General features: G+C 46.1%; 1 protein-coding gene across 1 annotated transcript in view; it reads right to left on the reverse strand.

Annotated features, from left to right (window-relative positions):
* Positions 1-15,361, reverse strand: part of DLG2 (discs large MAGUK scaffold protein 2) — a 415,458-nt gene extending 400,097 nt beyond the window's left edge. Inside the window, exon 1 of the mRNA XM_032219707.1 lies at positions 15,068-15,361. Coding sequence (XP_032075598.1) covers positions 15,068-15,361 — 294 coding nt within the window. The remainder of the gene's footprint in view (positions 1-15,067) is intronic.
* Between the last annotated feature and the right edge of the window lie 10,261 nt (positions 15,362-25,622).

The following is a 25,622-nucleotide window of genomic DNA, read 5'->3' on the forward strand; positions in this document are numbered from 1 at the left end:
ACTCCTGGGTGGGGCCAGCCACAGGTGGTATTTGCCAGTTCTCTGAACTACTCAAAATGTCCACTACGGGTTCTCCAGAACTGGTCAGAACCTGCTGAATAATACCATTTCTGATGTCCGTGACAAATGACTCACAGAACTTATCTTTTCTTTTAGAGTAATTTTGTGGGAAAAACTGCATTCGAAACACACAGCCGTTAAGTATAACATTTGTGTTTTAAGGAGAAACCTTTCCATTGTACAGTAGATTTATTTTCTCTCCCCCCAAAAAAGTGATTTTCTGCTTCAGCCTTAGCCCCCAAAGGTTACTGTAGAAAGGCTGGCTCAATTTAAAATACACACAGTACAGACACACAGACACACCCATGCTACAACCCACTTCCACCTCTCTGCTCATCTCCTCATTGTTCGCTGCGTCAGCTCTTGAGTTCATCGGTCGTCGGAAAGAGCAAAAGATTGGCGGAACAAAACCTCCTGCTTTTGAAGTCAGATAAATTGCCAGGACTGGCATGAATAGAAAGCGGCTGACCGAGGGTTACAGCCTCCAAGAATTTTTCCAGGAGCTTTGAGTGTTTTGAACAATAGAATCTGCTTCAGTGTATAAGTTGCGCAAATGTAAATATTGCAACGCTTGCCCTTTTAAGAGCGTGACCTGTCAAAACCGCGCTCGACTAAGCCATGCCCGATTGAACCGCGTCGCTGACGTCATCAACAGGGCGACAACAGCCAGCGCGGAGAAAGAAGGACGCTTTAAATAGCGCTTTGAAAGCAAGCCATTTCAACTTAAGGTAAGGGTTAGCTTTAGGGTTAGGTTAAGGGTTAGGGTTAGGGTTAGGTTAAGGGTTAGGATTAGGTTTAGGGTTACATTAAGGGTTAGGTTTAGGGTTAGGTTAAGGGTTAGGTTTAGGGTTAGGTTTAGGGTTAAGGGTTAGGGTTAGGTTTAGGATTAGGTTTAGGGGGGTTAGGTTTAGGGGGGTTAGGTTTAGGTTTAGGGGTTAATTTTAGGTTTAGCGTTTACAGCGTGCTTCTGTCTCCGCGCTGTTGTTGCCCTGTTGATGATGTCAGCTACGCGGTTTCGTCGAGCGCGGTTTAGTGGAACGCGGTTTTGTGGTGGAACCTTTAAGAGAGGTTCGGGGACTTCGAAATGGGAGAAAAGAAAAATAAAGACTGCCAGCCAAACTGGAGCAAGGGAAATCTTATACAGATGAAGGTCAGAATAACGGAGTTGGAAGGACCTTAGAGGTCTTCTAGTCCAACCCTCTAATCAGGCAGGAGGCCCTCTACTCGTGAGGCGAACCTATGGCAGTGTGCTCAAAGTGGCACGGGAAGCCATGTCGCACGGCAACCAATCCCTTCACGTACGCAACAGTCCCAAAACGCGCCATGCGCATAAGTGCCTGCCAGCTGATTGCCACCCACACATCCATGCTAGAACCTGGAAGTTCGGCTTTCCCGGAGCATGGCCCTGATGAGCGTGCCATGCATGCATGCGCATGACATTTCTGTGCGACCTTTTCGGCCCTCGTTGCCGAAAAGGTGCACCCTCAATGCCCTATGCCAGTGTTTCTCAACCTTGGCAAATTGAAGATGTCTGGACTTCAACTCCCAGAATTCCCCAGCCAGCGAATGCGAGTTCGATCCTGATCAGTTCAAGGTTGACTCTTCAATCTTCCATCCTTCCAAGGTGGATTAAATGAAGGCCCAATTGTTTGGGGGTGGTGGTGGTAATAGGCTGACTGTAAAACTGCTTAGAGAGCCCTGTAAAGCCCTATGAAGCGGTATATAAATCTAAGTGCTATTGCTATTTTCAAAAACATAATATAGTGAAGCTGTCCATCCACACATTTCTCCTTTGCTCTTCCTTCTCTCTCTCTCTCTCTTCCTCCCTCCCTCTGTCTCTCTTCCTCCCTCCCTCTGTCTGTGTGTGTGTGTGTGTGTGTGTGTGTGTGTGTCTTTCTCGCCAAGACCTGTTGGAAAATGAAGTCAGCATCCCCATAAAGCTCGTCTGCAGAAGGAAGCATGAAGTGCTCCAAAATCTCCTGGTAGACGGTTGCGTTGACCCTGGACTTAATGAAGCACAGTGGACCAACACCAGCAGATGACCTGGCTCCCCAAATCAACACAGACTGTGGAAACTTCACACTGGACTTCAAGCATCTTGCAGTGTGTGCCTCTCCATTCTTTCTCCATACTCCCTCCCTCCCTCCGTCTCTGTCTCTGACTCTCTCTCACACACACACACATACACACACACTCACACACACACTAAATTCCTCCCTCCAAGATAGAAAAACACAGAGAGAATGATTCTTCTGCCTTTAAACCTTTTGTTCCCTTATTCCAATCTAATTATCTCTCGATCAAAGGTATCATTTATGGAATAAACAAGCATCCTTTTTTGAAGCTATCATGTGTTGACAGCATAGTTGCGATCTTCCACCTCCCCTTCTTAGCCAAAGATTGACTGTCATCTCAACAATACTTCGCAAAGAAAATCAGAAGGCTTTTAATCACTTTGGGGGGGGGGGGGTAACCCCCAAGTGATTGAGAAATCTGACAGCAGATGCCTCGCACACCAACGTACTAAAGTTAACATGCGTTAGAAGTTACGGTGGCATTCAAGGTTTTTCGAATCCCATTGGTCTGCAAATATCTGCCCATGCGAAATCATTGCGTTCTGCAGAACATGACACAGAATCCCACTAAGCTACTGCAAGGTATTGCACCGAAATGTGTGGAAATTGTAGAGTCGGAACAACAGAATAACAGAGTTGGAAGGGACCTTGGAGGTCTTCTAGTCCAACCTCAGGCTCAGGTAGGAAATCCTATACCAGTGATGGAGAACCTTTTCGGCACCGAGTGACTATTTAAGTTTGACTTTTGCGGAGCGCGGCCATGGTGAGGGCGTGCGTGCACACGCAATGTTTCCGTGCGCCGAAAAGTTTGCGTGGAAACATTGTGCATGCGCATGCAGTCCGGAAAAGCCAAACTTCTGAGTTCTAGCACCCATGTGCGCCCAACAATCAGCTGGCCGGCGTGCATGTGCAAAGAAGGTTTTTGGCACTGCCGCATGCGCCAAGGATAGCTGATTGTCGTGCGAGCATGCGCACAATTTCATAAGTGGGGGTCTACCGCAATTATTTCGCTCTGTTTTTCTTTTTCTTTTTTGCTCCTTTAATCGTCCTTCAGCAATGTTTTCTTGCTTTGGCCTCACTGGTGCCACTATCGATAAATAAAAAACTTGGATATCTTAATTGAATCTTGGGCACCATGGAAAAGCTATCGCTCTGTTCGGGATAATGGACATTGCTACTCATCAGAGGAGACAATCTGGGTTAAGCGGACTGGTGGACTGATTCAAGAGACAACCCTATCATTGCTCATTAGCAGCCATGCCTCCAACAGACCATGTCTCCATGTTTATACTTTCTTAAACATGACCTTAGGAACTAAGAGCCTTATCTCTTATCTCCAACTAATGTTAGATCACTGGAGTTCTGGAAATGCCATTAGTTCTTGAACCTTGTAGAAAGAATTACATTCTGTGCTGCAAATACCAAATTTCCGGATACAATGATATTGACTTGGTAAGGCCACACTTGGAATACTGCAACCAGGTTTGCTCACCACGATGTAGAAAAGATGTGGAGACTCTAGAAAGAGTGTAGAGAAGAGCCACAAAGAGGATTAGGGGACTGGAGACTAAAACATATGAAGAACGGTTGTAGGAACTGGGTATGTCTAGTTTAATGAAACGAAGGACTAGGTGAGACATGATAGCATTGCTTTGATATCTCAGGGGTTGCCACAAAGAAGAGGGAGTCAAACTATTCTCCAAAGCACCTGAGGGTAGAACAAGAAGCAATGGGTGGAAACTAATCAAGGAGAGAACTAAGGAGAAATTTCCTGACAGTGAGAACAATTAACCAGTGAAACAACTTGCCTCCAGCTGTGAATGCCCCAACACTGGAAGTCTTTAAGAAGATGTTGGACAGCCATTTGTCTGAAACGGTATAAGGGCCATGATGGCAAACCTATTTCATATGTGCCCAAAGTGGCCCGTGAATCCATGTCACCTGGCACGCATGGCCTTGCCTGTTTTTATTCCGGTTTTCTGGTTTTCTGGCAGGCATGTGCGCCCAACGATCAGCTGTCCTTCGTGCGCAGCAGTGCAAAAAACCGACCTGCACGTGTGCGCCAGCAAGCTGATTGCCAGGCACGCATGCATGCTAGAACACAGAAGTTCAGCTTTTCCGGAGCATGGCCATGATGAGTGCGTATGCAAGTGCACACACACAACATTTTTATGTGACCTTCCCAGCACTCGGTGCCGAAACTGTTTGCCATCACCCGGTCTATAATATTTTAGATCCTTTTAGACCAATGCAGTGGTGAAATCTAATTTTTTTGCCCACCGGTTTTTGTGGGCGTGGCTTGCTTGTGGTGGGTCATGTGACTGGGTGGGCATGGCCAACTTTCTTTCACTGTTTAAAGCATTTTTTCCCTGCTGCTTCGGGCGAATAGGCAGGGAAAAATGCCTTAAAAAGTGGGAGGAAAAGTTTCCGATGATCACATGGCTCACAGCTGAGCCATGCGATTCTCAAAAGTTTTTTTTTACTACCGGTTCACAGAACGACAATCATTCTACCGGTTCAGCTGAACCGGGAGGATTTCACCCCTGGACCAATGGTTGTCTAATCTCTTCTTAAAAACTTCCAGTGTTGGAGCATTCACAACTTCTGGAGGCAAGTCGTTCCACTGGTTAATTCTTCTAACTGTCAGGAAATTTCTCCTTAGTTCTAAGTTGCTTCTCTCCTTGATTAGTTCCCACCCTTTGCTTTTAAGACGGCTGATTAAATTGGATCTGTTAGTCCAGCATTTAACTGAAGACTGAGAGGTTTGTGAGGCTTCTGAAATTCAAAGAAATGATAGGAATGGAGCTGTTTCTAACCCAAGAAAATAAAAAAAGTAGTCTCTTACGAGCACCTAGGAATCAATTAGCCAATCACTGAGACACCAGTTGCTGCTACATTTACACAAAGAATTGATTTTAAAGGAATCTGTCACACTCCTTGAATGTGTAAGAAAAATATATTCGAGCCAGTAACGTGGTTTATCACGCCTTTCTGAATTAAAACCTCTTCTCAAATCCTCAAATTGAGCGGATAAATAATTCAGAGAATTTTGCTGGCAATTCCCACCCGCTAAGCAAGTTGGAAGGATGAAAAGCTAAAGGATCCTTTTGAAGATCAGCATGGTGGCTACACAAATGGATTCTGACCTGGAGAAAAAAGTACATCAGGGGTGTTAAACTCAAGGCCCAGGGGCTGGATCTGGCTCGCGATGTGGTCGGATCTGGCCTGCGGGCCGTCCTGGGCTACCCAAAACATGCCAGCAGTTTTGGGAGTGATGTCAAGCTGGCCATGCCCACCCAGTTGGCCACGCCCATCCAGTTAACCATGCCACCCCCGTCCCCGCCACAGGTCAATCACAGGCCTGATGCGGCCCTCAATGAAATTGTTCTGACCTAGGCTTCCTCAAAAAGCACAAAGCAGGTTCCTGGTCCCAGCAAAACTCCATTTATTAAGCGAATGTGAATTCCTCTCATTCCCATTCAGCAAAGCCATGCTGGCAAACACTCTTTCAAAGGTGAATTTATGAACACAGACCTTATCTAGCTTGGAAAGCGGCCATGTCAATATTTTCCAAACGCAGTGTAGGGTTTCCTGCCTAAGTAGGGGGGTTGGACTAGAAGACCTCCAAGGTCCCCTCCAAGTCTGTGATTCTATTCTAGTCTAGTCTAATATTGGAAGTGTGGAAGGGTCTTTATACAGACTTCTAGTTTCCATAACTTAACCTGCATTAATTTTGTTTGGAAATAATTGTCTCTTTTTCATTTCAGGTGGACTTCTGGTTGTAAGTAAGTAAGTAAGAAAGAAAGAAAGAAAGAGGGAGGGAGGGAAGGAGAGAGAGAGAGAGAGAGAGAGAGAGAGAGAGAGAGAGAGAGAGAGAGAGAGAGAGAACATGATAATATACCCTTTCCCTAGCGCTTAATGAGAATTTTGATACAAAAGGTCTTACATCGGCAAGCAGCCAAAAGGAGCTCTCTTACAAACACACTGTTTTGAGTTGAAAAAGCGAGAACACATTCAAACATATAAAATTGAAAGTGTAGAGGAGACGGCTAATAATTGATTTCATTTCCTGTTTCTACAGAATGCCCGCAAGGCGAACTGGGCTTTTCTTTCATGAATTTGTGTAAACGTGGACAAAGGCACTGATTGAATGATGTTTCGGGTAGATTCCGACTGGACAGGATAACAGAATAGTGGGAAGGGACCTTGGAGGTCTTCTAGCCCCACCCTTTGCTGAAAGCAGGAGACCCTAGACATTTCAGACAAATGGTGGTCCAATCTCTAGAACTGATGGAGCATTCACACCTTCTGGAGGCAAGTCACTCCGCTGATTGACTGTTTTCACTTTCAGAGAATTTTTGTTGGGAATTGAGGGATACTTGGATAAATTACCTTTTGTTCTTTCTACCTTGTGATTGTCCATAACGACAGATTGGTTATTCCACAGAAATACAGTTTTGCCAGATGGACTAAATCTTAACTTTAAGGAGAACCATCCTGTTGGGGAAAAAAATATCCATCTGGGTTCTATTCCAAGCGGGGAGAGAGAGAGACACTGGAAACATGGAGGCTGATTGGAAAGATGGTTTAATGGAGCAGAACCACCAAGCCCACGGTTCTCTGGTGCAGCTGACTACATGGAGTGGAGAGTGAGGATTATTTATACCCTCTCTTGGGCCTCGCCCTTGAGCTTCCTGTTCCTGTGCAAGAACATGTATTCCATTGGCTGTAGTCAGACTCCCATGGGGAGTCATGTTTGTCTGAATCAAGTTTGGTTGAACCTTGGGCTGATGCAATGTCCGTAGGAGATTTTGTAATGCAGTGAGCCCTATAGATAATCCTATTATGTCCTGGAGGGTCATGTCTTAATCCCATCACCCTGGATCTGGAGGTCTTTTGTCTTGTAGATAGCCTGGCCCAGTCCTTCTCAATGGGCACCAAATATCTGCTGGGGGCAGGGACCTGAAGCTCTGAGTTTCTCTCTCCCTTAAGATTTCCATTTTTTTCTTTTAGGGGAAATATAACATTCTGCCCTTTTTAAAAAATATTTCCTAAAACATTTCATTCTTCAAGGAGAGTAGTGGGTGCTAGCTCTCTACAATCCTGACACACAGAAAGGACAGGAGAAGGAAAACAACAACCCTAGGATTGCAAATCCTTAGGTCTCGTTTTAGAAAAACACAATGTTTATGAGGCCGTCAACTGATTAGATCTCATCCCTGGAGGGGACAGGAGACGATGGTGCTTTAATCAGACAGGGAATGAATGAGAGATCATTAGGAACGGCAGTATTTGAATTGCAGATGAATTGAGGCGCTGGGAAGTCTTTCCTTGAAACGTGTGTGTGTGTGTGTGTGTGTGTGTGTTTGTGTGTGTGTGTGTGAGAGGGAGAGAGACAGAGAGAGACAGAGAGAGAGAGACAGAGAGAGACAGAGAGAGAGAGACAGAGAGAAAGACAGAGAGAGAGAGACAGAGAGAAAGACAGAGACAGAGAGAGAGAGACAGAGAGAAAGACAGAGACAGAGAGAGACAGAGACAGAGAGACAGAGACACAGAGACACAGAGAGATACAAAGACAGAGAGAAACACAGAGAAAATGCATTGAATCTCACTGTCCATACATTTTCAGCCATCAAACCAACCAGTGACATAATATAGTAATCCAGAGGATTGGGGGACATTCTACCCAGAAAGGGATTGATCTTGCCTTTCAACAGTCTGGTTTGGTTTCGCTAGTCTAGAGAAAAGAAAGACTTGGGGTGACATGATAGCAATACTCCTATATTTGAGGGTCTGTCACAACGAACAGGGAGTCAACCTGTTTTCCAAAGCACCTGAAGGCAGAACAAGAAGCAACAATTGGAAATTAATGAAGCGGTAGAAGTGATGTGCCAGGGCCTGGAGGCTGTTAGGGTCTGGATGGGAGCGAACAAGCTTGCACTCAATCCCGACAAGACCAAGTGGCTATTGATGCTCCCTCCCAAAAATGGTCCAGCTATTCCATCCCTTAGCCTGGGGGGGTGAAACCACACGCCCCTCAGAGAGGGTTCGCAACTTGGGGGTCCTCCTGGATCCACAGCTGACGTTAGAACATCATTTGTCGGCTGTGACCAGGGGGACCTTTGCCCAGGTCCGCCTGGTGCACCAATTGCGACCCTACCTGGACCGGGAGGCCCTTCGGATAGTCACTCACACCCTCGTGACCTCAAGACTGGATTACTGTAACGCGCTCTACATGGGGCTGCCCTTGAAGAGTGTCCGAAGACTTCAGTTAGTCCAGAACGCAGCCGCGCGAGCGATTGTGGGTGCACCTAGGTACATCCACGTTACACCTATCCTCCGCGAGCTGCACTGGCTGCCCATTGGTCTCGGGACACGCTTCAAGGTGCTAGTCGTTACTTATAAAGCCCTTCATGGCATCGGACTTGGGTACCTGAGAGACCGCCTCCTGCCAATTACCTCCCAAAGACCGATTCGATCACACATACTTGGCCTCCTCCGGATTCCATCTGCCAGCCAATGTCGGCTGGCGACCCCCCCAGGGAGAGCCTTCTCTGTTGCAGCTCCGCCCCTCTGGAACGAGCTCCCCGTGGAGATCTGGACCCTTACGACCCTCCAGGCCTTCCGTAAAGCCACTAAATCTTGGCTGCTCCGGCAGGCCGGGGGCTGTTGAAGTTTCCAGCCCCACGGTAACTATGAACGTTGTTATATTTTAAATTTTGCTTGTCTTATTTATTCCCTTCCCCTTTTTATTGTAAGCCGCCCGGAGTCCTCCGGGAGTGGGCAGCATACAAGTTTAATAAACAACAACAACAACAACTAATCAAGGAGAGAAACAACCTAGAACTAGAAAGAAACTTTCTAACAGTGAGGACAATCAACCCGTGGAACAGAAGCTGCCTTCAGAGGTTGTGGGAGCTCCATCAATGGAGGTTATTAAGAAGAGATTGGACAGCCATCTGTCTGAAATGGCATAGGGCCACGATGGGGAAGCTATGGCACACGTGCCACAGGTGGCATAACAGAGCCCTTTCCACGGGCTCGCGAGCCATTGCCCCAGCTCAACTCCACCACGCATATGCGTGTGTCTCCTGCTGATTTTTGGGTCTCTGCCATGCATTCGTGGGGCAGAGTGAATGCGGGAGACATGCACACATGCATGGGAGGGGGGCAGGGGGCAGCTATGCGTCCCCTCCCCGCTGCACATTTTTGGCCTCAGGAGTCCTGCTGGTCCTAAGATGTGGAGGGGTGGGGCGTGTGTATATGTGTGTGTGTCACATGAGCATTGCATTGGGAGTGTGGCAGGGGTGGGTTTCAACTGGTTCGCGGCGGTCCCTGCGAACCAGTTGGTCGCTGAACCTGGAAGTAAGTAACTTCTGGGAACGGCGAAGGGCGTGCCCGCCCGCCCGCGGTCCTTACCCGGTTTTGACGAGTTCTGCGCTTCTACGCATGCACAGGACGCATACAGCGCCTGCACGATCGTCCAGGAGCAGCTGGAGCGTCGCGCAGACGCTAGTACGCATGCGTGCACCGCGCATGTGCACGAGGACGCCGCCGGCCCCGTTCCAACCGAACCGGTTGGAACGGGGCGAGAAACCCACCCCTGGAGTGTGGGCACGCATGCATGCGGTTTTGGCATGTGACAACAATTTTTTTTAGCCATCACTGGTATAGGGTTTCCTGCCAGAGCAGGGGGCTGGACGAAAAGGCCTCCAAGGTCATTTCCCATTCTATTCTGCTCTGTTCTAGTCGAGTCGAGTCGATTATCTTAGTTTTCAAAGAAGTTTTCAATGTTCTGTGTTCTCTATGATTGGTTCAAGCCAGGGTCCTCCAACCATTGTCAACGTTAAGACTTGTGGACTTCAACTCCCAGAATTCCTCACCTGGAATCACCCAGAATCTGCATCGCTGGCTGAGGAATTCTGGGAGTTGAAGTCCACAAGTCTTAACGTTGACAACAGTTGGAGATCCCCCCCTGATTTAAGCTAAACCTTGCACCGAATAAACCCCACCCTTTTGACTGCAAAAACACATCACCGTCTTTAAAGCACTGCTGTAGAGGCCCGATGGACAAGCAACTTATCTTGCCGTGATTTCTTCCTGATTTCTCTTATCAGTTCTTGGTATCGAAACTATTTCCCTGGATTAAAAAGATTGCTAGTTCATTGCGCCATCTTGTGTTCCATCATAATATGGCAGGGATGAAGGCTTCGGAGAAGAAAAGAGTTTGCCGCAGGCTAATAAACCTGATTCTTTTTTGCTTTAAATTCATCCAAGATTGCAAATGGTGCCCCTTTGGGCCCCTCATGTAGCCCACCAGCAACTCTTCTGCAACTCACTGAATAAGTCAAGTCACTCATTTGAGTTCCAGTATCTGTTTTGGGCCCCAGAGAGGCTCCAAAAAATAGGTGGGACCAACAATTGAGCCACGTTTTCACACTTTAGCTTCTTTAGGGAGTAAAATCACCCTGCCAACAAAAGTTCCTATAGACAAGGGTTTGGTTTTCCTAGTTGCAATGGATGGCTGTGAAAGTTGGACCATAAGAAATGCTGAGCGCCAAAGAATGGAGGCCTTTGAATTATGGTGCTGGAGAAGACTCCTGCATTGAGTCCCTTGGACTGCAAGGCCATCCAACCGGTCAGTCCTAGAGGAGATCAACCCTGACAGCTCTTTAGAAGGCCAGATCCTGAAGAGGAAACTCAAATCCTTTGGCCACCTAATGAGAAGAAAGATTCCCTGGAGAAGAACCTCATGCTGGGAACGATGGAGGGCAAAAGAAGAAGGGGACGACAGAGAAGGAGGTGGCTGCATGGAGTCACCGAAGCAGTAGGTGTGACTCCGGAGGATAATAGAGGACAGGAAGGCCTGGAGGAACGTTGTCCATGGGGTCGCGATGGGTTGGACACGACTTCGCAACTAACAACAACAACAAATGAGTAAAATTATCTGAAAGAGTAGAGTAAAAAAAACGTAGCCCATTTTACTCATTTGTTGTTGTTGTTATTAGTTGCGAAGTCGCGTCCGACCTATCGCGACCCCATGGGCAACGTTCCTCCAGGCCTTCCTGTCCTCTATCAGCCCCCGGAGTCCATTTAAGCTCCCACCTACTGCTTTTCACCCAAAAGGAATCTGGGAAATATATAAATTGGTTGACTGTAATAATTATGATCAGTTTTACTTGTTCTACCTGTATTAGAATGCATGACACCCAGATGCCCCACTGTTCATGCATTGATATGTGTTCTGTCCCACCTTCTTCGCTCGTTAACAGAGGACAAGCAGACAGACTTAAAAGGAAATAACTTTTATCAGTCCTCGGCTCAGACTGGCTGCGAGCCCAAAATAAACATAAATAAAGTCTCTGGCAAGAAGATAACAGAATGCAGAAACAAAACTCTTATTGCACCAAGTTTTCAAGAAGCAAAATCACTTATCCAAGTGTCTCACAAACTCAAACAAGATTGGAACTGAATTCTCCATAAACGAACGACGAACGTTGACTTCTGCAACCATCCATCCTTTATCTCCAGAAGACGACACTAACGAGCCCCAGCTGCAGTGTTATTCCTGCATCCCGACTCAACTCACAGCAAACTGCTGCTGAGTCACAACAGATATGTATATGTAAAATAAATAAAGAAAAACTTGGGGAGGAAAAGAAAGAAACTTTAATAACTCTAATGTTACAACCTGTCAGCCTCTACCTCTACTGCCATAGAAACAGGGAGGGAAGGGGGTTGAGATATTTGGGAGGGGGAATTACTGGTGCTGGAGGAGTTATGAAGAAGGGAGTTTTGTTCTCACCATGCTCATGCTGGTGGCCTGGGTTTGGACTTGGTCAAGGCCAACCGTCTCGCATACCAACTTGATAAGGCTTTTTGAAGATGCACCCCACATGACACCTTAGGGAGTTGCAGATTGGATATTGGGTTGGGGAATTGGGGGGAGGGTGTTGGCTAAACATTTGATATGTACTTGTTTGCGCCTTTTCAGCTCAGATCTTGCTTTCCTTTTCGCTGCTTTCAATTCATATCTAGTAAAAGTACTTTATCTCTATTCAAATGGAGTTGAGGTTTTTCTTTCTTGGATACTGAAGGAGGCATGCCTGACACAACCCTTGCCAGATGTCCTTGAAGGCCAACTACCCTCCAAACCTGTTGAGGCTGCAACTCCCAGAATCTCCCAACAGCTTGGAGGTTGCGATCCAAACCTGCTTGGAAAGCATCGGATTGAGGAAAGGAGATCAAATGCACCAATATGCATAGGAAGGAATCAGACATTCGTAGCCATAGCTTAATCTTTAAGTTACGGAAAAAGATTGCATCAAAACTCTTATCATCATCATCATCATCATCATCATGATAATCATCACCACAGTCCTCGTGTTTTTCCCACAGGTGCAGAATCCTCTTGCATCCAAATGCTTATCACTTCCAAAGTCAAGAACTGATAATAGGATCGAATGATGTAGCAGGGATGGAGAAGGGTTGGAGCGCCTTGTGTTACCAGTCACAAGAGGATAGAGCTCTCTGTTCCTGTGCTGCCTTCTCCCTGTCTATGGGCTCCAAAAGGAGCCAAACCTGCCTTGTAGGGGCGGCAAAGCTAAGGAGGGGCACTCTGAGAGGTCACAGGACAGTTTCACAACTCTCTTGCTAATCCCGGCCCTTTTTCTCTCTAAGCACACAAAGATCTGATGGGGGTAAACTAGCCACCACAAAGAGCAATGAGTCTTAGAAATCCCACAGCAAGGTTCTCCAGATGTTACTGAGCTCCACTTTGCACCACCCCCAACCCCCATGACCTCTATATCAGGGGTGTCCAACCTTGGTAATATTAAGATTTGTGAACTTCATCTCCCAGCATACCCCAAAAGTGATGCTGGCTGGGGAATTCTGGGAGTTCAGAAGGGCCACAAATTGTTCCATCTTTGTTTTATACAACCAGCATCTACAACAAGAAAGGGGATAGTGATTCTGTACCGATTGATGACAAACAAAGGACATTCCTCCTGCAATTACACCTCCTACTTAAAGAAAAAGGCAGACATCATGACCAGCAAGTCTTTACCACAACTTCAGCTGGTGCAACAGCCGCAGTCTTACCTGGAGCAGGATATATTGAAGATGCCACTCGTGCTCTTGCTACCTCTTGATCTGATTAATGTTACTCATTAATGCCTGTAGCTGCTCTTTGAAGATCACCTGGAAACTTTAGCTGGTCCAGGGTGCAACACCAAAGATGCTAAGTGGTTGGTGTCAGTACTTATGGCTTTTCTACATGAATTACTAGCAGGTTTCCAAGTGCAATTCAAGATATTGCTGCTACCTATGGAACCTCTATATCAGAGGTGTCCAACCTTGGTATCTTTTAAGATCTGTGGACTTCAACTCCCAGAATTCCCCAGCAGGCATGCTGGCTGGGGGACTCTAGGAGTTGAAGTCCATAGGTCTTGAAGTTGCCAAGGTTGGATACCTCTGCTCTAAATGTTTTGGGTCCGGATCAGAGGTGGTATTCAGCTGAGTTCTCTCCGGTTCTGGTGAACCGGAAACAGCGGCTACAAGAGCTCACCTGCCCCAATGTAATGCCCGAGCACTGCGCATGCGCAGAAGGCAGTGTGCATATGCAGATGAGGCCCACGCGCTCACATTTCCAAACCGTTAGGGAAGGTAGGTGAATCCCACCATTGGCCCGGATTTCTCAGAGACTTTTCCTAATCACTGTTCCCTGAAAAATAGGGAGGATCCACGTCTACCAAAAAATAAGGTGTGAAAGGATTTCTGAGTGAGTATTTTCTGTAGCAGCCCCCTCTTTTCAATTGGCATGCACCCAAAGAGTGCACGGACCCCCATCCTTATTTCCTTCCACAAGCTGGTGAAAATGTGGTTTTTGGAGGACCGACTTAACGTGATGCCATTTCTCAGTGTTTAGTTTTGCACTTGAAACCTCATTTAATTTTGATTTGTGACTTTTTTCTTCAGTTTTTGTACAAAAAATGCAAAAGACTCTGGCTCTTTTCCCTACTGGTAAGATACATTTTGAAAGATTGCCACAAACATAATTTAGAAACTGGAAAACGTATTCTCTTCTTGACAATATCTATTCACAATAATTACGTCCTTTCTTTGCAAAATAACGCTTTTATAGAGAACAGGAACAAAACCTGTTGTGGATAAAAGGTTTGTCACAGCTTCACCACACTCAAAACGGTTACAATTTGTACAGGTAGTCCTCAGCTTACGACCACAATCGAACTCAAAATTTCTGCTGCTAAGTGAGATTGTTGTTGCATAAATTTTGCCCCATTTTACGACCTTTCTTGCCAGAGACGTGAAATGAATCACTGCTGTAGTTAAGTTGGTAACAGCATTGCTATGTGAATCTAGGAGCCGCGGTGGCGCAGTGGTTAGAGTGCAGTACTGCAGGCTACTTCTGCTGACTGCCGGCTGCCTGCAATTTGGCAGTTCGAATCCCACCAGGCTCAAGGTTGACTCATCGTTCCATCCTTCCGAGGTGGATAAAATGAGGACCCAAAATTGTTGGGGGGGCAATAGGCTGACTCTGTAAACCGCTTAGAGAGGGCTGTAAAGCACTGTAAAGCGGTATAGAAGTCTTAAGAGCTATTGCTATCTGGCTTCCCCCTTAACTTTCCTTGTCAGAAGGTCGCAAAAAAAAAATCACATGACCGGAACAAGGCAACTGTCATAAGTACATGCCAGTTGCCAAGCGTCGGCATTTTGAACACGTGGGGATGTTTCAATGGTCGTCAGCGTGAAAAGTGACTTTTATCAGCATCATTGTAACTTTCAAAGGCCACTAAACCGATGGTTGTAAGTTGAGCTCTACCTGTCCATCATTCTCATCAGATAACACATACCTCTATTCTTTGTGTTTTCATCTACATCAGACATTACGGTCATGAAGCTTTACTGACCTTCAGAGGTGAGATGTGCGACTGTAGGACATATCCGTGGACGTTTTCTATCTGCGATAAGTTCTTTTCAGAAACGTGGACTAATTCTGGACCTCTCACTTCATGGGTTAAACGAGGTAAAGTATGGTCATGTGGCACATCCTCATCTTGATAATGATACTTCTGGAAGGTAGAAGGGGGGAAAATATGAAGGAACTGGGAGAAGAAAAACTTGAATTTTGATCGTGACAAGGTAGTTTTGAGTGGATTGCGCTCATGACTAATAAAACTACCATCAATGCAGATGCACTTCATCGTATTAAAAATTGCTGTCAGTCCTGCCCCAACTTGGTTCTTTAGAAAAGAAAGACACTCGACTCCATGCATAGTAAAAAGTATACTTTTACTCAAAGTCAAGTGGACTACAATAGAGCAAAGCCAGAACTAAGTATTCGCGCGCCACATTCCTCTGATTAACTTTAACACCAGCACCACCACCAGCACACCCCAGTCAGTTCCTTCCCAGTTCCTCTCCTTTGAAGGTCCAATTAATTTTGAATAAATTGTTTTGGGAACTCTCTCTTCCACAGTGGGCTAGTTAATGAGTTGTTAGCTGTTACATTCCGATCTCCTGGTTTGGCCTTGACTTATTGTCTCTGGAAAACACAATGAGCGGTCAGCTTTCCTCACCATCCAGCTCCCTCTCCCCCGCCCCCATAGTCAATAGCAGACTGGCAGCTAGCATTTGCCAAGCTCAACATAAGAGCTGACCATTCTTCTTGCAACCATCATTCTGGACTGCATGGTCAGTTCTTGCTATCACCAGTAGGACAATGAGAAAAGGGACAACTCTAAATGTGACCTCTAGGTGAAATAACCACCAACATCTTTCTCCTCTGCCTGACTCAGAGGGAAGAAAGTTATATGATTTATTTCAGCAGTCACCACGTCAGTACAGCTCACAACAGATTGTACAGTTCTACCTGTAAAACTAATATTTAGCCATTTTGCATAATTGGTTTGCATGAAAACATTTGGAACCCAACAATTTTAAGAGAAAAAATCGAGCTTTGGCATTTATGAAGTTGCTTCTGTTTGAAGCACAGCATGTATCAGAATATTCATGGACTGGCAGAGACATGGTAACAAGGTCAGCCAATGAATAGGGTTTAGTAACAAGGTCAGCCAATGGGAGATGAAACAGATTGGAGCCTGGGCGTGGTTTAGCCCTATAGCTCTGAGTCTGTGCAAGAGAACTAGTCTATCTGCAACTCTGAACTAGAAACTGTTCCCTGCTGTACTCTGCTGCTTGTGTTTGCTTGTAACTCTCTACCGTGTTGGAAGAATCTGCTGTTGATATTGTACATTTATTCATGTGTTATTGTGCATATAAAGAAGTTAATGAATCCTGCTGAATCAGTTATCTATGTGTGCTTTCTGGATTTGATTTTTGCGCCAAACTCTGACAGCATGCTATTCTAATGAAATCAGCAGTGGAAATAACAGAGAGGGCTAGTTGTTCTGACCCGTGACCCGTCAAAACCGCGGTCCACTAAAGCGCGCCCGATTAAAGCACGTACGTGATGTCATCATCAGCGCGACAAATACGACTGCGGAGAAAAAAGGGCGCTTTAAAAAGCGCTTTTAAAGCAAGCCGATTCACATAAAGGTAAGGGTTAGGTTTAGGTTTAGGGTTAGGGTTAGGGTTAGGGTTAGGGTTAGGTTAAGGGTTAGGGTTAGATTTAGGGTTACGTTAAGCGTTAGGGTTAGGTTTAGGGTTAGGTTAAGGGTTAGCATTAGGTTTAGCGTTAGGTTAAGGGTTAGGTATAGGGTTAGGTTAAGGGTTAGGTTTAGGGTTAGGTTAAGGGTTAGCATTAGGTTTAGCGTTAGGTTAAGGGTTAGGTATAGGGTTAGGTTTAGGGTTAGGTTAAGGGTTAGGCTTAGGGTTAGGTTTGGGGGGGTTAGGGTAAGGTTTTCGCGTTAATTTTAAGTTTACCGATCACAGCGTGCTGTTTTCGTCGCGCTGTGATGACGTCACGTACGCGCTTTCGTCGAGCGCGCTTTAGTCTACCGCGGTTTTGTGGTGGAACCGTTCTGACCAGCCTTAGCCAGTAATGACAAGCCACTTACGCACAAACCAACCCCTTTTCAAACAGGGTAGGAACAGTTTTTTATTCACGTGGATAAACAAAAATCAAACATAATTAGTCCCAACAGACCTGGGCAAGAAATTGCTTGCTGCATCCTAAAAACGAACGGTTGTCCGTGATAACAGGATACTCCCAAACCCCTATTTATGTCCCACCCAGGGAGGGGCTGGCGTCTATGCCTGATTTTCCCTGAGAGCCGGCTTATTGGTTTCCTTTGCTCTCCTCTCCTTTCCTCTCTGTGCATAAGCGGATTTGGGGTGGGGCCCACCTGTCCGTCCCCCCCTCCGCACTCAGCTCAGGCTCGGAAAATAGTTGCCTCTCCAGCTGGGGGAGGACAGAGGTCCCCAGCTCTGCCTCTGTCTCCAAAATTCTCTTCACCTTTGGTGGAAAAAAAAAACCTTAGCTTGTTCTGCATTCAAAGAATCCCCCCCCCCCCCTCATATGCTTTTGCTTTAGTAAAACCCATCCGTTTAATCGCTTATGGACATATTTGGGTTTGTTTTTTTAAAAAAAAAATTCCATCAAGCTTTCCTGAAATGTTATGTCTCTCCACACTCCGGAACACCCAATATTGACCTTAAAATTATTCTGTGAATCCAGTCTACGTTTTTCCTCTCCCTTTTTAATGAAAATATGATTCCCTCTTAGGTCAAAACAAGCACAAGTGATATTAAAAGATTACAGAAAGAAGCGGCTGTCCATTTAATACCAGCTGGAGGGTTAGGGTTACGAAATGGAAAAGAGATTTCACAGAAGATGTAGGCACCCCATTGAACTTGAAACGGTGGAGAATATTTGTGGCTTGGGTGGTAAACGTCGGCGGTAGTTTGTTCTCCAAGCTTATTGTTTCGTTTCTGGACGTTTTGTCACCAGGCTAAGTAACATCCTCAGCAGAGCTTGGCTTGAAGGGCCTTGTTTCAGCTCTCTTCTGCTTTTATTGGTCTTACATTGGTCACATGACCATGTGAGGATCACCTGGTAGTGAGGTCACCCCATTGAGTGACTGGCAAGACTAGAACTCACAGGCTCCTGGTGACTGGCCCAAAGTCACCCAGCTGGCTTTCATGGCTTAAGTAGGACTAGAACTCACAGGCTCCTGGCGACTGGCCCAAAGTCATCCAGCTGACTTTCATGGCTAAGGTAGGACTAGAACTCACAGGCTCCTGGCGACTGGCCCAAAGTCATCCAGCTGACTTTCATGGCTTAAGAAGGACTAGAACTCACAGGCTCTTGGTGACTGGCCCAAAGTCATCCAGCTGACTTTCATGGCTAAAGTAGGACTAGAACTCACAGGCTCCTGGCGACTGGCCCAAAGTCATCCAGCTGACTTTCATGGCTTAAGAAGGACTAGAACTCACAGGCTCCTGGCGACAGGCCCAAAGTCATCCAGCTGACTTTCATGGCTTAAGAAGGACTAGAACTCACAGGCTCCTGGCGACTGGCCCAAAGTCATCCAGCTGACTTTCATGGCTAAAGTAGGACTAGAACTCACAGGCTCCTGGCGACTGGCCCAAAGTCACCCAGCTGGCTTTCATGGCTTAAGTAGGACTAGAACTCACAGGCTCCTGGCGACTGGCCCAAAGTCATCCAGCTGACTTTCATGGCTTAAGAAGGACTAGAACTCACAGGCTCCTGGCGACTGGCCCAAAGTCATCCAGCTGACTTTCATGGCTTAAGAAGGACTAGAACTCACAGGCTCTTGGTGACTGGCACAAAGTCATCCAGCTGACTTTCATGGCTAAAGTAGGACTAGAACTCACAGGCTCCTGGTGACTGGCCCAAAGTCATCCAGCTGACTTTCATGGCTAAGGTAGGACTAGAGCTCACAGGCTCCTGGTGACTGGCCCAAAGTCACCCAGCTGACTTTCATGACTAAGGTAGGACTAGAATTCAGTCTCCTGGTGATTGGCCCAAAATCATATAGCTGGCTTTCATGCCTAAGGTAAGACTAGAACTTACTGTCTCCTGGTGACTGGCCCAAAGTCACCCAGCTGGCTTTCATGCTTGAGATAGGACCGCAACTCACAGACTCCTGGTGACTGGCTAAAAGCCACCCAGCTGGCTTTGGTGCCTGAGACAGGACTAGAACTCACAGTCTCCTGATGACTGGATGAAAGTCATCCAGCTAAGGTAGGACTAGAACTCTCAGACTCCTGGTGACTGGCCCAAAGACACCCAGCCGGCTTCCATCTCTGAGGCGAAACTAGAACTCACAGGCTCCCACTTTCTAGCCTAACAGCTTCACCACTAGACCAAAGTGGTTCACCAGCAAGTCATCCTGCCTATTTTTGCGTCCATTTGGGCAGAAGAACGAGCAAGACTTTTGATCCCTTGGCATCAGGCTCAGCGGTGGAGGAGATAGGCAAGGCTTCTCTCGAAACAAACCAACCTCCCCCCCCCATTAGCTGCCCTTCCACACACGCACCTGTGCACGCACGCACACACACACACACAGACGCACACTCCTGCTCACAGGCTTCACAAAAGAACAGGTGGAGAACAAATGATAATTACAAATCAATGCCTGCTACTAATGGGGCATCGTGTGCTGCCAAGCAAAACAGATATTTTAAAGCCTCTATAATTAACTCTAATAGTGCAGCACAGATTGTTCTACTGTGACACTTCACGGAATGGTGGCCGTTCTCGAAACAAAACTTCCACACCAGGAAAAAAAATAGAAAAGAAAAGCCAAACAAGAATCCAAACAAAACTAACTCTGTTTGTACAAAATTGTTCAACAGAAGGCGCCATGTTGCAACCCGGCTCGCCCCCCCTTTGGAGCTGATTATTATCATCATCATCATCATCATCATCATCATCATCATCATCATCATTACACAATTGTATCACAGCGGCCAGTTGTTTCGCCGGATTTGGCATTGGTTACTAGTCGGGCCCCACCCAGGGGCCTAGGACGTTGTAATGTATTTTCGTAATATGCGTGCAGATCCAAGCAGTGCAGCTTTTTGCATTTGACTGATGGTGATTTTGTCAATTTTTAACTGTTTTAAATGTAATTCCAGTGCTTTTGGAATAGCACCCAGTGTGCCGATTACCACTGGAATTATCACTGCTGGTTTGTGCCATAGTCGTTGAATTTCGATTTTTAAATCCTGGTATTTTGCAATTATGGATGGATGGATATAGATGATATAGATAGATGATAGAGATAAAGATAGATAGCTAGATAGCTAGATAGCTAGATAGCTAGATAGCTAGATAGCTAGATAGATAGATAGATAGATAGATAGATAGATAGATAGATAGATAGATAGAGATAAATAGAGATAGATAGATGGATGGATGGATGGATGGATGGATGGATGGATGGATGGATATAGATGATAGATGGATAGATGGATAGATGGATAGATGGATAGATGGATGGAGGGATGGATAGATATAGATGATAAATAGATAGGTAGGTAGGTAGGTAGGCAGGCAGGCAGGCAGGCAGGCAGGCAGGCAGGCAGGCAGGCAGGCAGGCAGATAGATAGATAGATAGAGATAGATAGATGATAGAGATAAATAGAGATAGATGGATAGATAGACAGACAGACAGACAGACAGACGGATAGATATAGATGATAGATAGATAGATAGATAGATAGATAGATAGATATAGATAGATGGATGGATGGATGGATGGATGGATGGATGGATGGAAAGATATAGATGATAGATAGATAGATAGATAGATAGATAGATAGATAGATAGATAGATAGATAGATAGATAGATAGATAGATAGATATGGATGGATGGATGGATGGATGGATGGATGGATGGATGGATAGATAGATAGATAGATAGATAGATAGATAGATAGATAGGGGGTAAGCAGGCAGACTTGAGAGAGAGATGGGGGATACATAGAAGATAGAGATAGCAGAGGTGGGTTCCTGCTGGTTCAGCCAAACTGGTAGTGATATGGTGGCCTGGGTCGCTAGGACCGGCTGCAAACCAGGCCTGCTACGGCCTCGAACTGGTTCTCCGGTCACCGTCACCTTGTTTTTGAGTTCTGCACATGTGCAGAACAATTTTAATTGAACTGTGCATGTGCATCCAGTGTGCATCCAGCACCCGCACGAGCAAATCATCAGTAAAGCCGGCCAGAACCCACCCCTGGATGATAGGTGATAGATGGATGGATGGATGGATGGATGGATGGATGGATGGATGGATGGATAGATAGATAGATAGATAGATAGATAGATAGATAGATAGATAGATAGATGATAGATAGATGATAGAGACAGACACACACACAAATACAGATGTACAGACATATAATTAATAAATGATAGAGAGATTTATATCTATTGATCTATTGATCTATATCTCAGTATAACTTCGATATAGATTTGTTCTGAGAAATCACGTTTAACCAGTTACAAATAATTTTGACAAGAGCTGTCTTGATCTTCTCGTTCCCCGGACATTCTACAAAACTCCGCCAAGCAACAATCGGAAATGAGATTTGCCCAACCTTGCATTTAAAACTTTACTCAAAGTGTATAGATTCCTACGGCAGCAACACCGTTCTGCACTGTTGCATCTTTCGCTTCGTCCTGGTGTCATTCCAGGTTGAGAACACAAGATGGCAGAAGAACCACTGTGTTGAAGGGGATTCCATTTAAGAAAGAAAGAAGGGGGGGAATGCAACCACGGGATGAAGGGAAATAAAAAAAAACACATTTGCACTTTAAAAAAAAAAAGCTAAATAGATATATATGAGAGAATGACCAAGGGTTTATTCTAGTTTGATGAAAAGAAGGACTAGGGGAGACATGATAGCAGTCTTCCAATATCTCAGGGGCTGCCACAAAGAGGAGGGAGTCAAACTATTCTCCAAAGCACCAGAGGGTAGAACAAGAAGCAATGGGTGGAGACTAATCAAGGAGAGAAGCAACTTAGAACTGAGGAGAAATTTCCTGACAGTTAGAACAATTAACCAGTGGAACAACGTTGCCTCCAGAAGCTGTGAATGCCCCAACACTGGAAGCTTTTAAGAAGATGTTGGATAACTATTTGTCTGAAGTGGTGTAGGGTTTCCTGCCTAAGAAGTGTGTTGGACTAGAAGACCTCCAAGGTCCCTTCCAACTCTGTTATTCTATTCTATTCTAAGTTACAGAAGAGGAGGAAGAGAAAAGTTCATTTTATTTAGATGGACTTCTTTTTCTTGTTGGAAATCAGCTGAGAAGGTCTCAGATGGCGATCACGTGATCCTGGGATGCTGTTTCTGCTTCTTCTTCTTCTTCTTCTTCTACTACTACTACTACAGGGGTGGGTTTCTCGCCCCGTTCCAACCGGATCGGTTGGAACGAGGCCGGCGGCATCCTCACGCACGCACGCGGCACGCGCGCGCACGCACGCGGCGTCCTCACGTGCGCATGCAGCGCGCCTGCACGCACGCAGCGCGCACATGCATATTAGCGTCTGCGCGATGCTCCAGCTGCTCCTGGAGGATCGCGCAGGCATTCTGCGCATGTGTGGAAAGCGCGAAATTCAAAAAAACCGGGTAAGGAGCGGGCGCGGGTGTGCGGGCGCGCGCGGGCGCGGGCTTCGCCGTTCCCGGAAGTTACTTACTTCCGGGTTCGGCGACCAACCGGATCGCAGGGACCGGTGCGAACCGGTTGAAACCCAGCCCTGTACTACTACTACTACTTCTTCCGTTTTGGAAGCACTGAAGCCATTTCATCTGCCGGAGATATCACCGTTGTCTGGGGGACATCCAGTTGGGGGTTCCTTTTGTATCCCTGTAAAGTCACTCATCAAAGTGGTACCAAGTGGTTGCCCTGCTTTTGAATCACTGGGTCGACAGGAGCTGGAGCATGTGATGGGAACTCGCACTGTTCTGCGGCAGCAACTGGATACCTGTTGTGGCCCGCCAGCAACCAGTGGAGCTGGCAGAAGATTCGGAGAGTGAGGAGGTTGGGGAGGAAGATGGGCCAGTCCTGGAGTCTGGGGAAGGCTCTGACGAGGGCTCTGTGTCGGAGGCAGAGAGGGGGCCAGAGCCGTAGGTCAGTTATCAGCTGCCTTCAGAGTCAGACATCAGAGAGGCAGACGAACACCTGGAGCCTGTTCCTAGTGTGCGCATGCACAGAGTTGCCAGATGAAGGGAACAGCTAAAGAACAGGGGCCGACTTGGGAGTAGGTGGATGATGAATGACCTCTCCGAGAGGAGATAAAAGAGGAGCGAAAGGGGAGTGGAGTTTGCAGGAGGCAATCAGTTCGCTTAATTGGTTCCTGACTCTCCGAAACTCCTTGGCAAGTTTTGCAGATATCGGCCTGGCAGCTCTCCAAGCCAGAGAAGGTCTGTGACTGTAAATCCTCCCTGGAAAGACTTTGCCAGATGTGAATGAGAAGAATTCACAGGAAATTAATAAAAGGGGTTTTTGTCGGGACGAGGAGTCTGCTTCATGCTCCTGGGGATGCCTCGGTCGGAACAATACCTAACATGAACCTGCGGATCGACAGCCCAGTGAACTAAGTTTGTAAGCCCCTACACTCCTACCCTCAAATGTTGCAATCATCATAAACGCATTCTGGTTGCCAAGTGTCCGAATTTTGGGAATGTAACTATAGGGGAGTCCCCAAGGGCCATAAGTGCAAGGACCCATCCTGTCACTCTTGCAGCGCCGCTGTAACTTCGAACGGTCACTAAATGAATAGTTCTAAGTCAAGAAGCACCTGTGCAGAAACGTGGTTAACAATTCCTGGGCAGTGGTAACTGTAAAATCAAAACAGAGCCTGCTGTAAAAATGCATTTGGGAATCACTGCCATAAATATCTCTCTGAAAGAGGCAGATGCATGCATTACATCCTATGACACAATTAGATCCTTATAAGAGATGTCTGTTTTAGGCGCTGAAAAGATGAGTAATGAAACTAGCCCGCCAGATCCAACCTTAGAGTAAACTCACGGAAATCAATGATTTGGTGGCGGATAGGCGCCTTTACACATGCAAACCCACGCGCGAATGGGGGTTGCAAACGTGCAACACTCACAGCGACGGTAGGACCCGTGTGGTGACATTAGGGCGTGGTCAGCAGTTCGGCGGTTCGAATCCCTAGCGCCGCGTAACGGAGTGAGCTCCCGCTACTTGTCTCAGCTTCTGCCAACCTAGCAGTTCGAAAGCACGTAAAAAATGCAAGTAGAAAAATAGGAACCATCTTTGGTGGGAAGGGAACAGTGTTCCGTGCACCTTCGGAGTTGAATCATGCCGGCCACATGACCACGGAGACGTCTTCAGACAGCGCTGGCTCTTCGGCTTTAAAAGGGAGATGAACACGGCCCCCTAGAGTCAGGAATGACTAGCACATATGTGGGAGGGGAACCTTTACCTTTACTTTATACTCATAGTTGCACTTTTCATGAAAATTTTGAAAAAATAGTCAAAAGGGCACATCAGTGGGCTGATGCCAACTTCAAAGAGCCCCTTAAAATAGGAGAGAGAGAGAGAGAGAGAGAGAGAGAGAGAGAGAGAGAGAGAGAGAGAGAGAGAGAGAGAGAGAGAGAGATGCACACCAAAAGACAATTCTGTTCAATTAAAAGCTGAGCCATTCTCAATAACAAAATGCAGATCTTGATAACTAATAATCAGGCTTGAGCTCGAGAGAGAGATGGGGGAGTCCCATAAACATAAAATTATAATTACTATGCTTACAGTCAAAAAGAGAGGAGATATTACAAAGATATTACAGAGGGCTTCTGTAGTAGTTGGATTTTTTTTTTTAAAAAAAAAAGCATCCTCAGTGTCCCGTTGAAGCAGAAATAGGGATCTGAATAATGTAAGTATAATTTTATATTTGTTTTCAAAGGGTTTTCTTTTCTTAATTAAATTTTAATTACAGTAATGCAGTATTCCAGTATTTGAGGGGTTGCCACTAAGAAGAGGGGGTCAAATTATTCTACAAAGCACCAGAGGGCAGGAGAGGAAACAATGGTGGGAAACTAACCAAAGAGAGAAGCAACTTGGAATTAAGGAGAAACTTCCTAACAGTGAGGACAATTATCAGTGGAACAGAAGTTGCCTTCCGAAATTGTGGGCGCTCCATCACTGGAGGTAATACAATAATATAATAGCAGAGTTGGAAGGGACCTTGAAGGTCTTCTAGTCCAGCCCCCTGCCTAACCCATTGATTAATTGCTCTGTCAGGAAATTTCTCCTCAGTTCTAAGTTGCTTCGCTCCTTGATTAGTTTCCACCCATTGCTTCTTGTTCTACCTTCAGGTGCCTTGGAGAATAGTTTGACTCCCTCTTCTTTGTAGCAACTCCTGAGAGATTAGAAGGCTGCTATCATGTCTCCCCTAGTCCTTCTTTTCATCAAACTAGCCATTCTCAGTTCCTGCAACTGTTCTTCATATGTTTTAGTCTCCAGTCCCCTAATCCTCTTTGTTGCTCTTCTCTGCACTCTTTCT

This window comes from Thamnophis elegans, chromosome 6 (assembly GCF_009769535.1).
Source record: "Thamnophis elegans isolate rThaEle1 chromosome 6, rThaEle1.pri, whole genome shotgun sequence".
NCBI lineage: Eukaryota > Metazoa > Chordata > Lepidosauria > Squamata > Colubridae > Thamnophis > Thamnophis elegans.